Genomic DNA, 15,812 nt, shown 5'->3' with positions numbered 1-15,812 from the left:
GATATGTTATCTCATGGCAAAAAGGTAGCCAACCATTGTTTTCTAGAGTTTAAGGGTCAATTTTAAAATGTCTGCATTTCATTCATTTTACATCTGCATTCAGGCCATTTGGTTCACTTGATCTGCACCAGATTTGGAAGGGTGGTGTCACTTACCACCCAACTGACGTCTGGAAAAGTTCAGGAAGATTGGACAGACGGTTTCAATTGCATGACCAATAGACTGTTCAGGGTTTATAATGGTGTAATGCTGAAACTCATCTTCTTATATATATCCTAGGTATGAAGTAATACTACTGACACACAAGTGGGGAAAAGTATCACATAAGAAGCAGCTTGCAATCCAAAGCCCTGAATTTTCACTCCACAGGTGGCATCATCTCATTGTGGAGGGCAAGGGTTGTCCTGCAAACTGTTTGAAAAGCCCTGATGGATTTTAGGAAACAACTGAAGACACATCTCTTCAGCCAAGCTTTTTAGTTGAAGTTTTAGCTGATGTTTTTAGTTGTATTGTTTGTTTTAACTTTAAACTTTATATATGTTTTAATGTATTAAATTTGTTGTAGTAAAGTGCCTAGAGACTTACACACACATGCACACACACACACACCTCTACTTTGTACAGGACTAGCTTTCATATGTTTCAAATATATATTACCATTATACTGTGTGACTGCCTTAAATGCAGTCATTATGAATGTTGTCCTGTTTGGGGCAGGGAAGAAGTAATCTCACATCTCCACAAGGGTCAAGCAATAATGGGATAAAGTCCAGAGGATTCCAGGAAACAGGTCACACCTACCAGGCTCTTCACACAGGTCTTCTGATGGTATATGGATTGCAGAAATAACTTGTTGCTGACAGACATTGGGAACACCACAATATCCTCTCTTGTTCATTGGAAGGGAATGGTGAGACACCATGAAAATGCAGTAAACTTCATTTAGTATGCTATCACTAAATTGTCTATTTTAAAAGAAGGAGCCTCCTCCCTACATCTTACAACCAAGGAGGAAAGAAGGAACTAGGGAGAGACTGCATGTGTGGTTGCTGGAAGCAATAGAGGATATTTGTGTTTTTGCCAACAAGTCACACACTGGGATCCACACCCCCATAGTTCCTTCTTCCTCACTTATCTAGCTTTGCTCAGTTAGCCAAGCCCAGTTGTGTGCCTGCTGCCACTCCTTAATTTAAACTGGAACATAGGAAGTTGCCTTCTACCAGGTCAGACCATTGGTCCATCTAGCTTACAGACTGGCAGCGGCTTCTCCAAGATTGCAGGCAGAAGTCTCTCTAAGCCCTAACTTGGAGATGCCAGGGAGGGAACTTGGAATTTCTGCATGCAAGCATGTAGATGCTGTTTCCTGGGTAGCCCCATCCCCTAAGGAGAAGATCTTACAGTGCTCACATGTGTAGTCTCCCATTCAATTGCAAACCAGGGCAGACCCAACTTAGTAAAGGGGACAATTCATAATTGCTACCACAAGACTAGCTCTCCTCTCATAGACCAGCTGTCCTCCCATCTGGTGGCATGAAAAGTGTCAGCACCCTTGAGCCACCAGTAGCCTTCTCCCATGGTGGATTCTGTCTACTAATGGCCAGTTTCTGATCCTACTCGCAAAAGATGTGCATATCCTGGATTTTTTATACCCCAGAATTGTGTGTCATAGAAACTAGGGGGAAATCTCATTTAACATTAGAATGCACTTTAAGTTCAATTAGTAACCTACACTAATCAACATATTGCAGTATAATTTCTGCATAATGAAAGCCTAGAGCGCTCTGTTCCAAAGAAATCCGAGGTGTGCTGTGTGCATTTGGAAAACATTCTTTCCAGCTGAATCAGGACAGACCTGGCAGAATAAAGGCCTTTGGTATGAGGGGAAAAATAGAGTTAAGATCTTGCAATGGCCCCTCTGAGGGTCATTTATTGAGTACACTCTTCAGCAGTATGTCTGAAATGAGCCTTGCCTCTTTGCAAAGCAACAGGAAGCCATGTTATAATGAGAATGCAATCAGTGGAATTGGTTATGACTCTCTCTTCTTCCTGAAAATGGCAATCTGCCTTTACATTAATACTTTCTGCTTTTCTGCTAAAAAAAAAAAAAGATCATTCTACTATGTAGCTGATAAGGTTGTGCATTCATACTGAAATGAATGGAAAATTAAACCGAATTAAGCCCATTTGGTTCAATTTTCATTCATCACAAAAGGAATGCTTACTAGGCCCAAATAAGCTGAATAGTGTACAGGCCATTCAGTTCAACTGTGCCCACTGTCAATGAAGGGGACAGTGAGGGCTTGTTCTGTAGGGCAACAGAGTGACAGACCTGTTTATTTCCTTTTTAAAACTTTTTTTGATGTGGAACAGAAGCATCAGGGTTCCTCCCAGCAGCTGTCTCTTTGTGGCTGTCATGTTTCTTCCCCACAATATCCTGGACTGATGCAACATTTGGGGCATTGTTGGGGCAGGGGGAAGACATAATAGTCACTGATTGATTGATTGATTGATTGATTAGTGCCATTAAGTTGGTGTTGATTCTTAGTGACCACATAGATAGATTATCTCTAGGATGATCTGTCTTCAGCTTGGCCTTTAAGGTCTCTCAGTGGTGCATTCATTGCTGTCGTGATCGAGTCCATCCACCTTGCTGCTGGTCATCCTCTTCTTCTCTTTCCTTCAACTTTTCCCAGCATTATGGACTTCTCAAGGGAGCTGGATCTTCGCATAATGCGTCCCAAGTATGATAGTTTGAGCTTGGTCATTTGTGCAGAGTGAAAATTCTGGTTTGATTTGTGCAGAGTGAAAATTCTGGATTGATTTGTTCTATGATCCATTTGTTTCAGAATTCCCACCCCCCACCATTTTCATTCCCTGTCCCTCTTCACTACAAAAATTAACAGGGAATGAAAATGGTGGTGGTGTGGGGCATTCTCCTGAAACAAATGGGGTGTTCAAAACAACAACAATGAATGGAATACTAACTCCCCCCCCCGCTCCAAATTTCATACACATGCCAATATTGTTGTTATAAACTAAAAGATGAGCTGTTCATGACCTAAACAGCCCACTTGTAAAATACCCAAACCATCTGGCTAGCTGTCCCACAATAAATCTCTATGACAAATGTCTTCATTTTGATGTTACAAAGGAACCACAGACCTGCTCAGTTTTTGGCACAGCTGAACACACACTGGCAATAGTAGAATAGAACTCACAAGTCCAAAAATAGAGAAGTAAATCATTTTGACCTATGGGGTGTAATAGATTTAGAAAAAAAAACCCTGATTGTAATTAAAGGGGGAAAAAGGTTTAGACATCATGATTTATCTCTGAAGAGGTTTATTGGGGTTTTTAAAAAAAAGTTAATTTACTGCATTATTCCAGACACACAACTTCATGTCACTGCATTTCAGCATAACTGTATGTTTCCAATTTAGTTCAGATTTTAAAGAAAAGACTCAACTATTTTTGTATTCACTAGATACTGGACATACACACCACCCCATTGAATCACCATTAGTGATTCAATTCATATTGAGGGTCATTTCACACATTATGCAGAACTGAATTGAATGTATGCTCAATGAGGCTGGCAGCCAACCAACTATAGCTGTTTGATTAATCCACCTGTATGATACATGTTGCATCCACAATGCCCCTCCTCTGGCCCGTTGCCTGGGGAGGGCGATTTGTCCCAGCCCCGGCAACAGGCAAGGAAGACGCCTGATTGGTTCTCGGGCCGGAGGGGCGGGGCTTCACGGCCGTTATCGGCGTCTCCCCGCCCTTCCTTTTCAGTTCGGCCCGAGTTTTTGACGAGAGAGGAGCTCTGTGCCCGAGCTCCTCTCAGTGGTTTGCTGGGGCCCCGTTCGGCCCTAATAGGCAGTCCGGACTCGGACCGTAGGGGAGTGGGGACCCGGGCGGTTGGGTTGGTGGTCGGCGGCTGCGGCCGCGGTGGCATTTTTCGGCCGATTCGGCCTGTGGGGAGGCTGGGTCGGGGGTTGACGGCGGCAGCAGCGGCGGCATTGTGGGTGTTGGGCCGAGTCTGCGGCCACGTGGGGCAGCAGTGGCGATCTAGCCTTCGGTGGGGGGGCGGTCCGGCCGGTATTTGGGCTGATTGGCCTGGAGGGGCCCCCGGGTGGGGGGATTGTTCTAGGCTGCTGGTTGCTTGGGCTGCGAGCCCACTAGGGGGTGCTAGGGACTCCCTGGGAGGCTGTTGCCGGGCTGACAGGCCCGGGTGATTGACAGCTCTTACAGGCCCGGGTGATTGACAGCTCTTAAGGCTTTTTCCCTCTGTCTCTGTTGGGCCTTCTGGGTGTGGCTGCCGGGGAGGAGTGTGGCCTAGCACTGTGGGTTGTGATCAGTGGGAATGCTGCTTGTTTTGGATTAGTCGATATATCTAATTAAAAATAAATAGATAGATATAAAATAATTAAGTAAATACATAAATATATAAATAAATTTATTAATTTAATAAATAAATAAATAAATAAATAAATAAATAACCAAACCAGTAGAGACAGAAGGAGTATTGAGCAATTTCGTACGTAATAAAATCAAATAAGGGTAGAGTGGTCATGCCTCCCAGGAAGGCAAAAGGGAAAGCCGGGGGGAAGCCGATCAAGCCTCCGAAGCGTCCTGCACCCCAGTCTTCATCGTCGGATGAGGATGATGGGGAAATGACCCTCATTAAGGGGATGATACAGCGGCTGGAGGCTTTGGAGCGGGCCAAGGCGCTGCCATCAGATATGGGGGCAGGGCCTTCTGGTAAGGGGGGCAGAACTCGGACGAGGGGGGCCGCAAGGACTCAGTTAATTGATTCTTTATCTGTCAGACTGAAGGCCATGGAGGAGAGGCTAAGCGGCCCGAGTGATGTGCCAGTGGTAGTTTTGGACGAGGCAGCAATTCCGGGGGCATTGCAGCAGGAGGAGTCTTCGGCGGCGGTGGAGATGTCAGCTGTTGCTCAGCCGGGTGAGCCTGGATCTGTTGCACCACACGGCAGTACCGGCCAGTGGCCGTGGTTTCCCTGGCCGATACCAGCCGCTGGGGGTTGGGGCCCTGCCCCCTGGGGGGTCACACATACATACCCAGGTGGGTTGGTGGGTCCTTTGCCAGGGGTGGGGCCGAGTACGCAAGGGGTGGCTGAGCAGGTGTGGCAAGGGGTCGTGCCTGCTTCCAGTGGACCTGGGTTGCCACCCATGCAGGGTGCAGGTTGGTATCCTAGGGGGGTTATGCCTACACCTCAGCATTCTCCGTATGGGGCAGTGGGGTTGCCTTTGGGGGATCACCTTTTACTGGCCACTAAGGAGAAGATTTTGAAAGGGGAATACGTTGACATATTCTCCTTGTTATTTAGGGAACCCGAGGTAAAGCATAAGGAGGGTGAGTTGTGTAAAGACCACGCTGTGACGAAGCGTAAGCCAGTTGAGAAATCCTGGAATAACTGGCTTTCGGGTTTTACGATTTATATGGGGGTGGTCATTCTGGCACAGCCGGCCAGAGCCCTGGCGTTAGTTAAGTATATGGACATTATCCATCGGGCTGTGTCGGACTTTGCTGGCAGTGCTTGGGTCCGATATGATGAGAATTTTAGGATGCGAGCCGCTTTGGATCCATCCCTGCCATGGGATGCGCCTCATTTGGAGCTGTGGGTTCTCATCAAGTCGCCGACGCGACCAGTGGACGGTGAGAGATCGGACAGCGGGCATCTGTTATCCAAGGCAGCGGCACTGTCTTTTCCTGCTGTTGCGGGCCAGCCATGGGTTCAACCCCAGTCGGTTTGCTGGGAGTATAATCGCAGTGACCGCTGTGGAAGACAGGTCTGTAAGTTTAGACACGTGTGTAGCATCTGTGGTGCCAAGCACCCGAGCTCTTCGTGCCCCAGGGCTCGTGGCTTCGGGGCAGGATCTAAGCCAAGGTTCGATGGGGGCAAGAAGGGGGGCCCTCCCGCACACCCTTCGGGTAAAGGGGCCCAGCCCAGTTAGACTGGACGTTTTGGAGCAGCTGTTAATAGGCTACCCTAATCGGGAGGCCGCTGCCTTGTTGAGTTCAGGGTTTAAAGAAGGTTTTAGGATTCCAACGTTATCTCATAGGGTGGCCTTTATGGCCGATAACCTTAAATCGGTTAAAGGGATGGAGGTGGTAGTGGCCAGGAAGATAGGTAAGGAGGCGGCTGCCGGGAGGGTGGCTGGGCCTTTCAATCTTCCCCCCTTTGACAATTTGAGGGTTTCCCCGTTGGGAGTTGTCCCGAAGAAGGCTCCAGGCGAGTACCGCCGCATACATCACCTGTCCTTTTTGGGTATCGAGTTGGATACGGTGGTTGGGTGTTCGCATCTCCCGTTGGAGAAGTTGACGACGCTGCGGGGTCTTATTGGGGCCATGCAGGTGGCGCGAAAGGTTTCCCTTAAGGAGCTGCAGGTGGTGGTAGGTCATTTGAATTTCGCCTGCAGGGTGGTGGTACCCGGGAGGGCATTTTTGAGGCGCCTTTGCGACCTGATGTCCGGTTTGCGGGCTCCTCACCATAGGGTAAGGCTTACGGAGGGGGTTAAGGCAGACTTGGCAGTATGGGGCACGTTTTTGGAGCAATTTAATGGTGTTTCATTCTGGAGGGCAGAGCAGCTAGTTGAGGCAGAGCTGCAGGTCCATTCGGACGCGGCTGGGGGAGCGGGGTTTGGCGTTTATTTTCGTGGGCGCTGGTGTTATGGGTGTTGGCCGGTTGGTTGGGAGAGGGCCGGTATCACTAGGGACCTTACCTTTTTGGAACTGTTCCCCATTGTGGTGGCAGTGCACCTTTGGGCTGGGGAGTTCTCTAACTCCACAGTTCAGTTTTGGTGCGACAATCAGGCAGTAGTGCAGGTTGTCAATTCACAGACGTCACGGTCCCCTCGGGTCATGGGCTTGGTTAGAGCTTTTGTTTTGCAGTGTTTACGTGCCAACATTTTATTTGTGGCACGACATGTTCCAGGGCTTCAGAATGACATCGCTGATGCCCTGTCTCGGTTTCAGTTGGACAGGTTTCGGGAACTGGCGCCAGAGGCTATGCGGGACCCGGAGGTCATGCCGGAAGCCCTATGGAGGCTTGGCGCGTAGCTGCGTGGCAGGCCATCGATGCCTCCTTGGCGCCCAGTACCAGGGTTAGTTATCGGGCGAAGGTAGGGGCATTCTCTATGTTTAGGAGACAAGAGGGCCTTGTGGAAGCATGGCCTGTGCCTGTGGAACATGTTATGCAGTTCCTGGTGTCTCTTTTTAGGGCAGGTAAGGCGGTCTCGACCATGGGAGGCTACGTCTCCGCTTTGGCCTTCGAGGCTCAAGTGCAGGGGGTGCAGGACACTACAGGTGATCCTAGGGTTAAACGCATGCTGGAGGGGTGGGCGCGGCAGCAGCCCAGGGGCCCGGATAAAAGGAGGCCACTAACCTTGGACGTGGTGGCTGCACTGATTCGCCATTTACCTGTCTGTTGCTCTTCCCCTTGGGAAGCTACGTTAATGAAGGCTGCCTCCTTGGTTTACTTTTTTGGGGCTTTTAGACCCAGTGAAGTTTTGCCTCGGGGTAGGCATTCGCCTGTGGGGCGTTGCCTGCAGTTTGGGGATTTGTCATTTGAGGGTAGGGGAGTCACGTTGCTACTCCGTAGCTCCAAAACTGATCAGAAGGGGAAGGGGCAGGTGATTAGGCTCCATGCTGCCTCGGACCCGGGAATGTGTCCAGTGATGGCCTTATGGCAGTATGTAGCAGGTGGTCCCAAGGCATCTGGGTGTTTATTTGTCCATGAGAGGGGGGATCCTTTAACCCAGTATCAGCTATGGGCTGTTCTGAGGAAGGCTATGGCCTGTGCTGGTGTGTCAGACTTGGGGTTTAGCCTGCACTCCTTTAGAATTGGGGCGGCTACTACAGCCAGTGGCCTGGGTTTGGAGGCGAGGGATGTGCAGAGGATTGGATGGTGGAAGTCTGATGCCTTTTTACGCTATGTGCGCTAAAGCGGCACAGTTGCGGCTGTTTGTTACCTGTTTGTTCTTTTAACAGGTGCTGGCGGGGCAGCGGCTCCGGTGAGAGGTGCTGGCGGGGCGGCGGCTCCTGTGAGAGTACTCCTGTGTGGCCATTCCTTGGTGTTTTGGGCATACAAGAGGGCCAGCGCCTCACGTTTTGGGACCCAACTCGGTCTGGGACAGCAGTCCAGAGTGTCTTGGTTGGGTATGCGGGGGATGCTTTGGGGACAGTTACTCCCAACTCTGTTAGATTATGTTGATAGGTGTTCCTGTCCGGATATTTTGGTCGTGCATTTGGGTGAGAATGACTTGGGCAAGTGATCAGGTCTCTCCATCATTCAACAAGCCTCTTCTGATTTTGGGTCCTTGCGGGATAGATTTCCAGGGATGAGGATTGTGTGGGTCGAGTGGCTCCAGCGCAGAGTTTGGCGCGGGGTGCACTCTCTAAGGGGGGTTGAACGAGCTCGACGTAAGGCGTCTAAGGCTATTGGCCGGCTCGTTCTTGAGGATGGGGGCTGGGTGTTGGCACAGCCCAGCCTGTCGGCTTCATTGCCGCACTTGTTTAGGCCTGACGGGGTCCACCTGTCTGTTCAGGGCTGCGATTTGTACCTATCCAATATTCAGAGGGGGCTTGGGGAAGTTGTTGGGGAGTGGTGGGGCAGGAAGGCCAAGCTAGGCTGACCTCCCTGTGTGGCAGGGACAGTGAGGGTTTTGGTGGGAAATAGTTGGGTTTAACTTCGGTGAGCACCCTTGGGACGAGTTAATTGGTGATTGGTCAGTCGCTCCCTTGTGGCTTGTGCGGCCCAGGGAGGACGACTTGCCATGAACCGGCTTCAGGACTTTGCAGATCCTTGGGCTGCGCGGTCCGGGGTGTGCAAAGCCTAGAAGGTTCCAGACCCTCGATTGGGGGTTGGTTGAAAGGAGACGGATCAGGACAGTGCCTGATGCTCTCCTGAGCCAGGGTGTGTCGCCCAAGCATGGTCAGGGGTGGACTCGGGGTACAAACCTGGCCAATACTAGGCCCCGCACTGTCTGGGTGGTTGAACATGACTGTCAAGTTCGCTTGCTCACAGTTGATTCTTGTAATAAAGTTATGACCAATTCACCCAACAAATTGTGTCGGTGTCGTCTTTGCCTGGGGTCTGGGGACAATGCCCCTCCTCTGGCCCGTTGCCTGGGGAGGGCGATTTGTCCCAGCCCCGGCAACAGGCAAGGAAGACGCCTGATTGGTTCTCGGGCCGGAGGGGCGGGGCTTGACGGCCGTTATCAGCGTCTCCCCGCCCTTCCTTTTCAGTTCGGCCCGAGTTTTTTCCCACCCTCCCACCCTGGTAGCAGAGCAGGCCTAGTGGCTGGTCGCCCTGTTGGGGGCCGAGTAGGAATTTTTTGCTTCCAACAGATTGGCATTGGTTGGGTTTTTTTCCGCCTACTCTGTTCTGTTGCGTTAAGGGTGCAGTTATTTAGGCAGGTCATGACGGGCAGGGACAGTGCGGGTTTTGGTGGGAAATAGTTGGGTTTAACTTCGGTGAGCACCCTTGGGACGAGTTAATTGGTGATTGGTCAGTCGCTCCCTTGTGGCTTGTGCGGCCCAGGGAGGACGACTTGCCAAGAACCGGCTTCAGGACTTTGCAGATCCTTGGGCTGCGCAGTCCGGGGTGTGCAAAGCCTAGAAGGTTCCAGACCCTCGATTGGGGGTTGGTTGAAAGGAGACGGATCAGGACAGTGCCTGATGCTCTCCTGAGCCAGGGTGTGTCGCCCAAGCATGGTCAGGGGTGGACTCGGGGTCCAAACCTGGCCAATGCTAGGCCCCGCACTGTCTGGGTGGTTGAACATGACTGTCAAGTTCGCTTGCTCACAGTTGATTCTTGTAATAAAGTTATGACCAATTCACCCAACAAATTGTGTCGGTGTCGTCTTTGCCTGGGGTCTGGGGACAATGTATACTTTCAGATGTACAGCTAATAATGTAAGGTGGGAAGCAGCCCTCAGTTTGCAGGCCTACCGATATTCAGAAATTAACAGAAAAAGGCACACCAAGATTTGCAAAACCAGGCGCTGTAGATATGCATCACAAAAGAAAGAATGAAATAAAGAACTAAATGGACACATACGATCTTCTGTATGCCCAATATGGAGGTGCACTTGTGTTTCTTCAACTGCAGCCCCACACAGCAAACTGCTATTAAAATTCAGCAGAGCTGCAAAAACACTTTGCAGTATGGAATGGCATGCACTTGAACATTTAGCTGATGGAATTAGGGACACACCTATGTAATTTTAACACATCTACTATCTGTTCACAACTATTACTGCAAGAGTATCCCCTTCTCCCCTCCCCCCAAGTCCTGCTATGCTGCTTCATCATGGTAGTGGGGTGTTCCTGGGAGGGATGAGCGAAATACACCGAAAGGTATACTCTCAGGAGGTTCACCCAAGGCGTGAAGGTCATCCCAGCTGCCCATCTAAAGCAAGCAGGCACCTATATTGGGCAGCAGCGATATAGGAAGGATGGTAGTGACAACAACAAAGGTATCATTTCATACTATGCAGGAGAAGGCAATGGTAAACTGTATTTTACCAAGAAAACCACATGGATAGACAAGATAGAATGATTGTTGATGTAGTGCCGGATAATGGGCTCCTCAAGTTGGATGGTATTCAACATGCTACTGAGGAAGAGTTGAGGATCTCTCAGAGTACCGATGGTGTTTATGACATGGTTAGATTAAAGCCTTTTGGACATCTAGTGGCTGATGTTGCCATGCGGGAAAAGAAACTCTGAAGCGGCAAAGACAGAATTACAATGGGAACGTGGAGTGTATGAAGCATAACTATGGGAAAGCTCAATACAATGAAAGATGAAATGAATCCACTACAGATTGTTCATCTTGGGCATCCGCGAATTAAAATAGACTGGAATAGGACACTTTCAGTCAGAAAATCATACCGTTTGCTACTCAGGACACGAAAAACAAAGAAGGAACAGTGTTGCTTTCATATTCAGAAAGGATCTAGCAATGACAGTACTTGGTTACAATGTGCTGGGTAACCACCTAATTTCAATGAGATTTTGTAGACAACTCTTTAATGTGACAAAGGCAATCACTTTGAAACTCTTCACCTAATTCATTGCTTGCATCTAGCTCCCCTCTTACTTTTGTCTCTCTGGTCCATTGAATTTTGTGGGTCTTTCAGTTCCTCTCTGTGCCCCCCCCCCCTTTTTCCATATCTGCTGACTAAATGTTAATGAATCTAATAGCTTCTCTGCAGTGCTGCACTGAGACCAATCTTGATCTCCAGGCTGTGTGCCTGTTATGTGTATCCTTGTTGAATTAGCTTTCCACATTTAGTCTTTGCCAGTGCTCCACACTGTTGGTGAAAAATGAATTGGTTTGCATTTAAACAGGAAAGCTAATGTTGCAGAAGATATAGCACTTTTGAATATTCCAGTATTTCATGCTTGACCCTGGCCCTCTTGTGTGTGAGCAGTCCCCTTACCCCTGTCAGACTCCCAGGGGACAAGGTAGGCTCCTAGCCCTTTCTGAACTCGTGAATGACTGGGTAAGCACCAAAAAAAAAAAAAAAAAGGCAGTGTCATGCACAGCCGGGGAAGGAGGTTAGTTTGTTCACCTGAGTCCTCCTCCTGGCTTGCTGCATTCAGCCAGTTCCCTCTCCTGGAGAACCCTTGACTACCATACTCAGAAGCAATCCCTCATCATCAGCTGCCTTATCTTTAAATACGCCAGTGCAGAGCTGACAGGGCTTAAAGCCTACCTCCAGCCCCGCCCCCTTCCTGACCTGACTCCCTGTTTCCTGCCACACCCAACCTAGCTGTCTCCCTGGAGCTGTTTCCTGCAGTTCTCCCTGCCTTGCCTCTCAACCCCACTGGGATCCGAGCAGCCTGGACCCTTCTTATCCCTTCCGCTTCCTGAAGGGAACAAAAGCCCCACAGGAAGGATGCCACACCCTTCTCCTGACTCCACAGGGTCACCCAAGCAACCAGGTAATGTGGCATCCTGACAACCACACATCTTGCCCCAACTGCTGCTCTTTGGGAGGGCCTGTTTGACATGTTTGTCCAAGCCATAGCTAAGGCAAAATCTCTGAGCTGGCAGGCTGTTGTTGATTAACTTCTGGTGGTTGTGCTCAAAATGTGTGTGTGTAGAAAACAAAGCATTTTATGGTAAAATTCATAGGAAGACCCAGATTCAATAAATGCCAATGTCAGTGCGAACAACAACAACAACAACAACCACCCGCAAGCAATTGTTTAAGACTTCAGAGATGCTATTTCTATTGTGGCCTTTTAGATACTTGTTGCCCTAAACCATATTCCACCTAGACCCCTCTTGACAGAGGTTTCCCCCCCCCCGACTTTTAAGCAGTTTCCAAATAAAGTTCTGTTATTTCAAGAGAGAGAGAAATATTTACATGTGCATCAGAATGTACATCCAACTAATACCGCCCACCCATAATTACATCACTTTTAACAGGGCATGTATTTGAATATGCATCCCTATCCAGAACATGGTGCAACTAGACACACACAAATCCCTTTTTCTAAGCATGCTGCATCAGGGCAAAGTCACAGAATCTAAATAGCTTGTGAATCAGGTGAAGAGACAGCTAGGTTTATTGATTTGTGATTGCATATTAGAAAGTCAGGAATTAAATACAGTTGTAGACTCATAATAGCCATCATTTTAGAGACCCATAAATCTACCAATATAATCATAAAAAACCAAATATGTATAGATTACATGCTAAAATGATCTATATCGCCTGGATTATTCACAAAAGAATAAGAAAAGCATTTTAAATTACCTTACAACTTTCAATTACACATATTGAATCAGGTCTTGATAAATTATAAAGTGAACTTATAAAAATTTGATATTAAGGAAACAACTTGATTGCATTCCATCCCTTCTTTATTAATAACTGGCCCATGAATAAAAACAAATTGTTCCTCACATAAAAACAATTATTATTCTACTTTCCCCCTCAAAAAGCAGTCTTCCCAGGAAATAAACCACTTTCTTTTTCTGAATTCAATATCTACATAATTCATTGGGCGAGTTCATTTCAGAAATATATATTCATCATGTAATGACCACAGCTTTGTAGAGATCTGTATGTCTGAATGAGCAATCACAGCTCAAATACTACAGTTAGAACTTTCATATCTTACATAATTTTATATGCAATACTATTCAGTAGAGTCAGTTCAGACATTCAACTGTCAGTCACTAAAGGCTGGTTCTCAGGATGTAGAAAAACTTCTCCAAAGTGTAAATTCTCTCAGAATTTCTCATCCCCAAGGAGAAACTTCCCCAAGGAGAACTTCTTTTCCCCACGGAGAAACTGGAGTTATATTGACATTCATGGAGAACAGACATTCTCTCTGAATTTCTGGATTTCTCTGAAGGAGAAAATTTCAGAAAATTTTCTCAGGCAGTTTCTCCACTGGTTCATATATGAACATCACTTGATTCATCTACATTAGATCAACGTGCACATTTGATGACTGGCAGCTGAATGTGTGAACCGACTCATAATTTAAAAACCTGCAACATGGTGCTATAGTTCATGTTACTGTCATGGCTCAGACTTCAGAATCAGAAGAATCAGAGCAGGAGGACTCGCCTGCTAGTGAGCCACAGCAACAAGAATTGGCAGAGAAACCAGACTCTGGAGCTGAAGATTCTCAACAGCTGCCAGACTTGGTTTCTGATGAGGAAGAGCCTTGGATTTCCCCTGTATTGAGACAACGTATCAAGAGAGAGGCTCAGTGGGACTCACGCAGGTGCAGGAGAGCACAAGAAAGAAAGCCAAACTGCTGACTCGGGGAAGCCTGATTGGTTGTTGGTTCTGTGGAACCATATATATTCAACAGTCTCCCATGGCTGAGTTGCTGTTTGCAACTTCACTGGCAGCTTATAGTGTGCTCTTGCATATTATATCTTTTCCGTGTTCCAGTTTGTCTTGTCTGTACTTCCCTGCATTGTTCCCTTTGTTCCTTGTTCTGTGTCCTTCGCTTGTTTCATTCCTTGTTTTGTCTTTTCCTTCCACTTATTACTCAGTTATTGTTAGAGGGGGGTACCTAGTTTCAGTTCAGGGGACTTTATTCATTTACTGTTTTCTTTGCAAGCCTTTTATTTTCCTTCATCCAGTTTCGTTGCTGCTTTCTGTTTACTTTCATGGGGTTGTAAATCCTGTTGGTTAGCTGGGCTATCAGTTCACACCCCTCCCCTGCTCCTCTATGACTGTTGTCCAGTAAACCCTGCCCCTCACTCCGGATTGGACCCCAGGATTTGATTCTCCTGGGCTTTCTTCCTTATTTAGAGAAGCCCACCCTCCAAGCAGTGACTCTTATTGAGGCCAGGTCCTCCCTCAAGCCTGACTATCATTAAAATGCACATGCCCTGTGACCCATCAAGGACACTGGATGTGGCTTATAATGAAATAATTCACATCTAAAAACAATCCTTTGTGGGCCCCAGGCATGGAGATCTGCACTGCCATATGCAGGCCACAGTTTGGTTATGTGCATTACTAATAAAGTAGTAGGATAGCAATACATTAAAAGTGCCCCATTTTAAATTTACAGAATTGTTTAAAAATATGCATTTGGGCTTCTTTTCCTCTGTTGATGGCTGAATCAGCCCTGAACATACGAGTAATGAGGGAATATCCTACTCTAAGTCATTTCTTCTTGTTCTTGATATTTCAAACTGTTCCTCAGGTTATATTTTTCATGCTGTGAAATATAACTGCTCTCACAGTGTCTAATGTCACATAGGAAGGGTCAATACACATTACTACTGCTGATAAATTAGACAAAGAATTGTATAACACAAAAATTATGAGAGAAACAATGATTCATCATCCATTTAGAGACAAATCAATAAACTGTGTTAGTTCAATAGAATAAAATATGAGGAGAATAATCCAGTCAGAAGTTCTCCTGTGCAAGTTCCTTTAAAATGAACAGAAGCTGTGGAAGAGCATCACAATGCCCATGTTCAGCTCCCCCACAGAAAGATTTTCCACTGGCTTGTGTCCTTTTTCATTTATTTCCTGTAGCAGATTACAGCCTTTGTCTCAGAGCAAGCTAACATGAGAGAAAGAAATGCTGAATCATCCCTGCTGAGCTGCCTGGCTAGGCTTCTCCTAAAACTATTCTGTATTATTGGTAGGTTCAAAATGCTGCCACGACCACCCCTCTTATCTACAGAGCTTGAACCTCCCTTGGCTTGGGGTGAAATCCCAGGGAAAACTCTCTTAATGTTGCTATTGGATAAGTACAAAAATCTTCCACATGCAAGCCTACTCGTGGTGAGAAAACTGATAGTTTGACCATTTGAGGATGTTTTTGCACCAGAGAACCCTTCACTTCCCCCTTGTCCTGAGTTAAAAACCAACTCAGAGAGGCTTGTAAAAAGAAAATAATTAAAAAACAGTTTTATTCAATTACTACAGACTGCTTCCATCTGAGTATTTCTCAGCTTTAAATACAGCTAAGAATATTTAGTGGGATTACAAAAACAGGTTCTCTTAATGCATGCTTAAATGTTTACAGAGACTTTTGCAACACCCTAGGTAGGGTGGGTGTATGCTAGTGTTTCCTATTTTAATTATGTTACAGGTAAACTACAATAGAACAGTATCAGTAATATGCAAGAGCACACACACCAAATAAATATAACTTATAATGCAAAGTCTGATGAAACAATCTTTCCCCTAAATCAATCTTCCTGAAGCCAAAGCCCAGGCTTCCTTTCCTTGTACTCACCAAACTCCTGAGGAGAATTAAAGCTTCCTGCCCTCCTA

General features: G+C 47.1%; 2 protein-coding genes across 5 annotated transcripts in view; one reads left to right on the top strand and one right to left on the bottom strand.

Annotated features, from left to right (window-relative positions):
* Positions 1 to 15,812, bottom strand: part of LRMDA (leucine rich melanocyte differentiation associated) — a 603,331-nt gene that overhangs the window by 152,857 nt on the left and 434,662 nt on the right. The gene's annotated exons all lie outside the window — the stretch shown is intronic.
* LOC128350441 (uncharacterized) lies at positions 3,816 to 9,904 on the top strand. 4 transcript variants are annotated; one of them, XM_053308781.1, is made up of 3 exons: positions 3,816 to 4,971; positions 7,006 to 7,133; positions 8,020 to 9,904. In XM_053308781.1, exons 1-3 carry the CDS (start codon positions 4,578 to 4,580, stop codon positions 8,044 to 8,046), a joined length of 549 nt encoding a protein of 182 aa, XP_053164756.1. In that variant the 5' UTR covers positions 3,816 to 4,577; the 3' UTR covers positions 8,047 to 9,904. The 4 variants fall into 4 exon arrangements, with proteins under 4 accessions (XP_053164756.1, XP_053164755.1, XP_053164754.1 ...); XM_053308780.1 differs by lacking the exon at positions 7,006 to 7,133; XM_053308779.1 differs by having other exon boundaries at positions 7,006 to 9,904.

Source organism: Hemicordylus capensis, chromosome 3 (genome assembly GCF_027244095.1).
Source record: "Hemicordylus capensis ecotype Gifberg chromosome 3, rHemCap1.1.pri, whole genome shotgun sequence".
NCBI classification, from domain to species: Eukaryota; Metazoa; Chordata; class Lepidosauria; order Squamata; family Cordylidae; genus Hemicordylus; species Hemicordylus capensis.
Note: the sequence above shows the minus strand (reverse complement) of the source record. Positions and strands in the feature narration are given on the sequence as shown.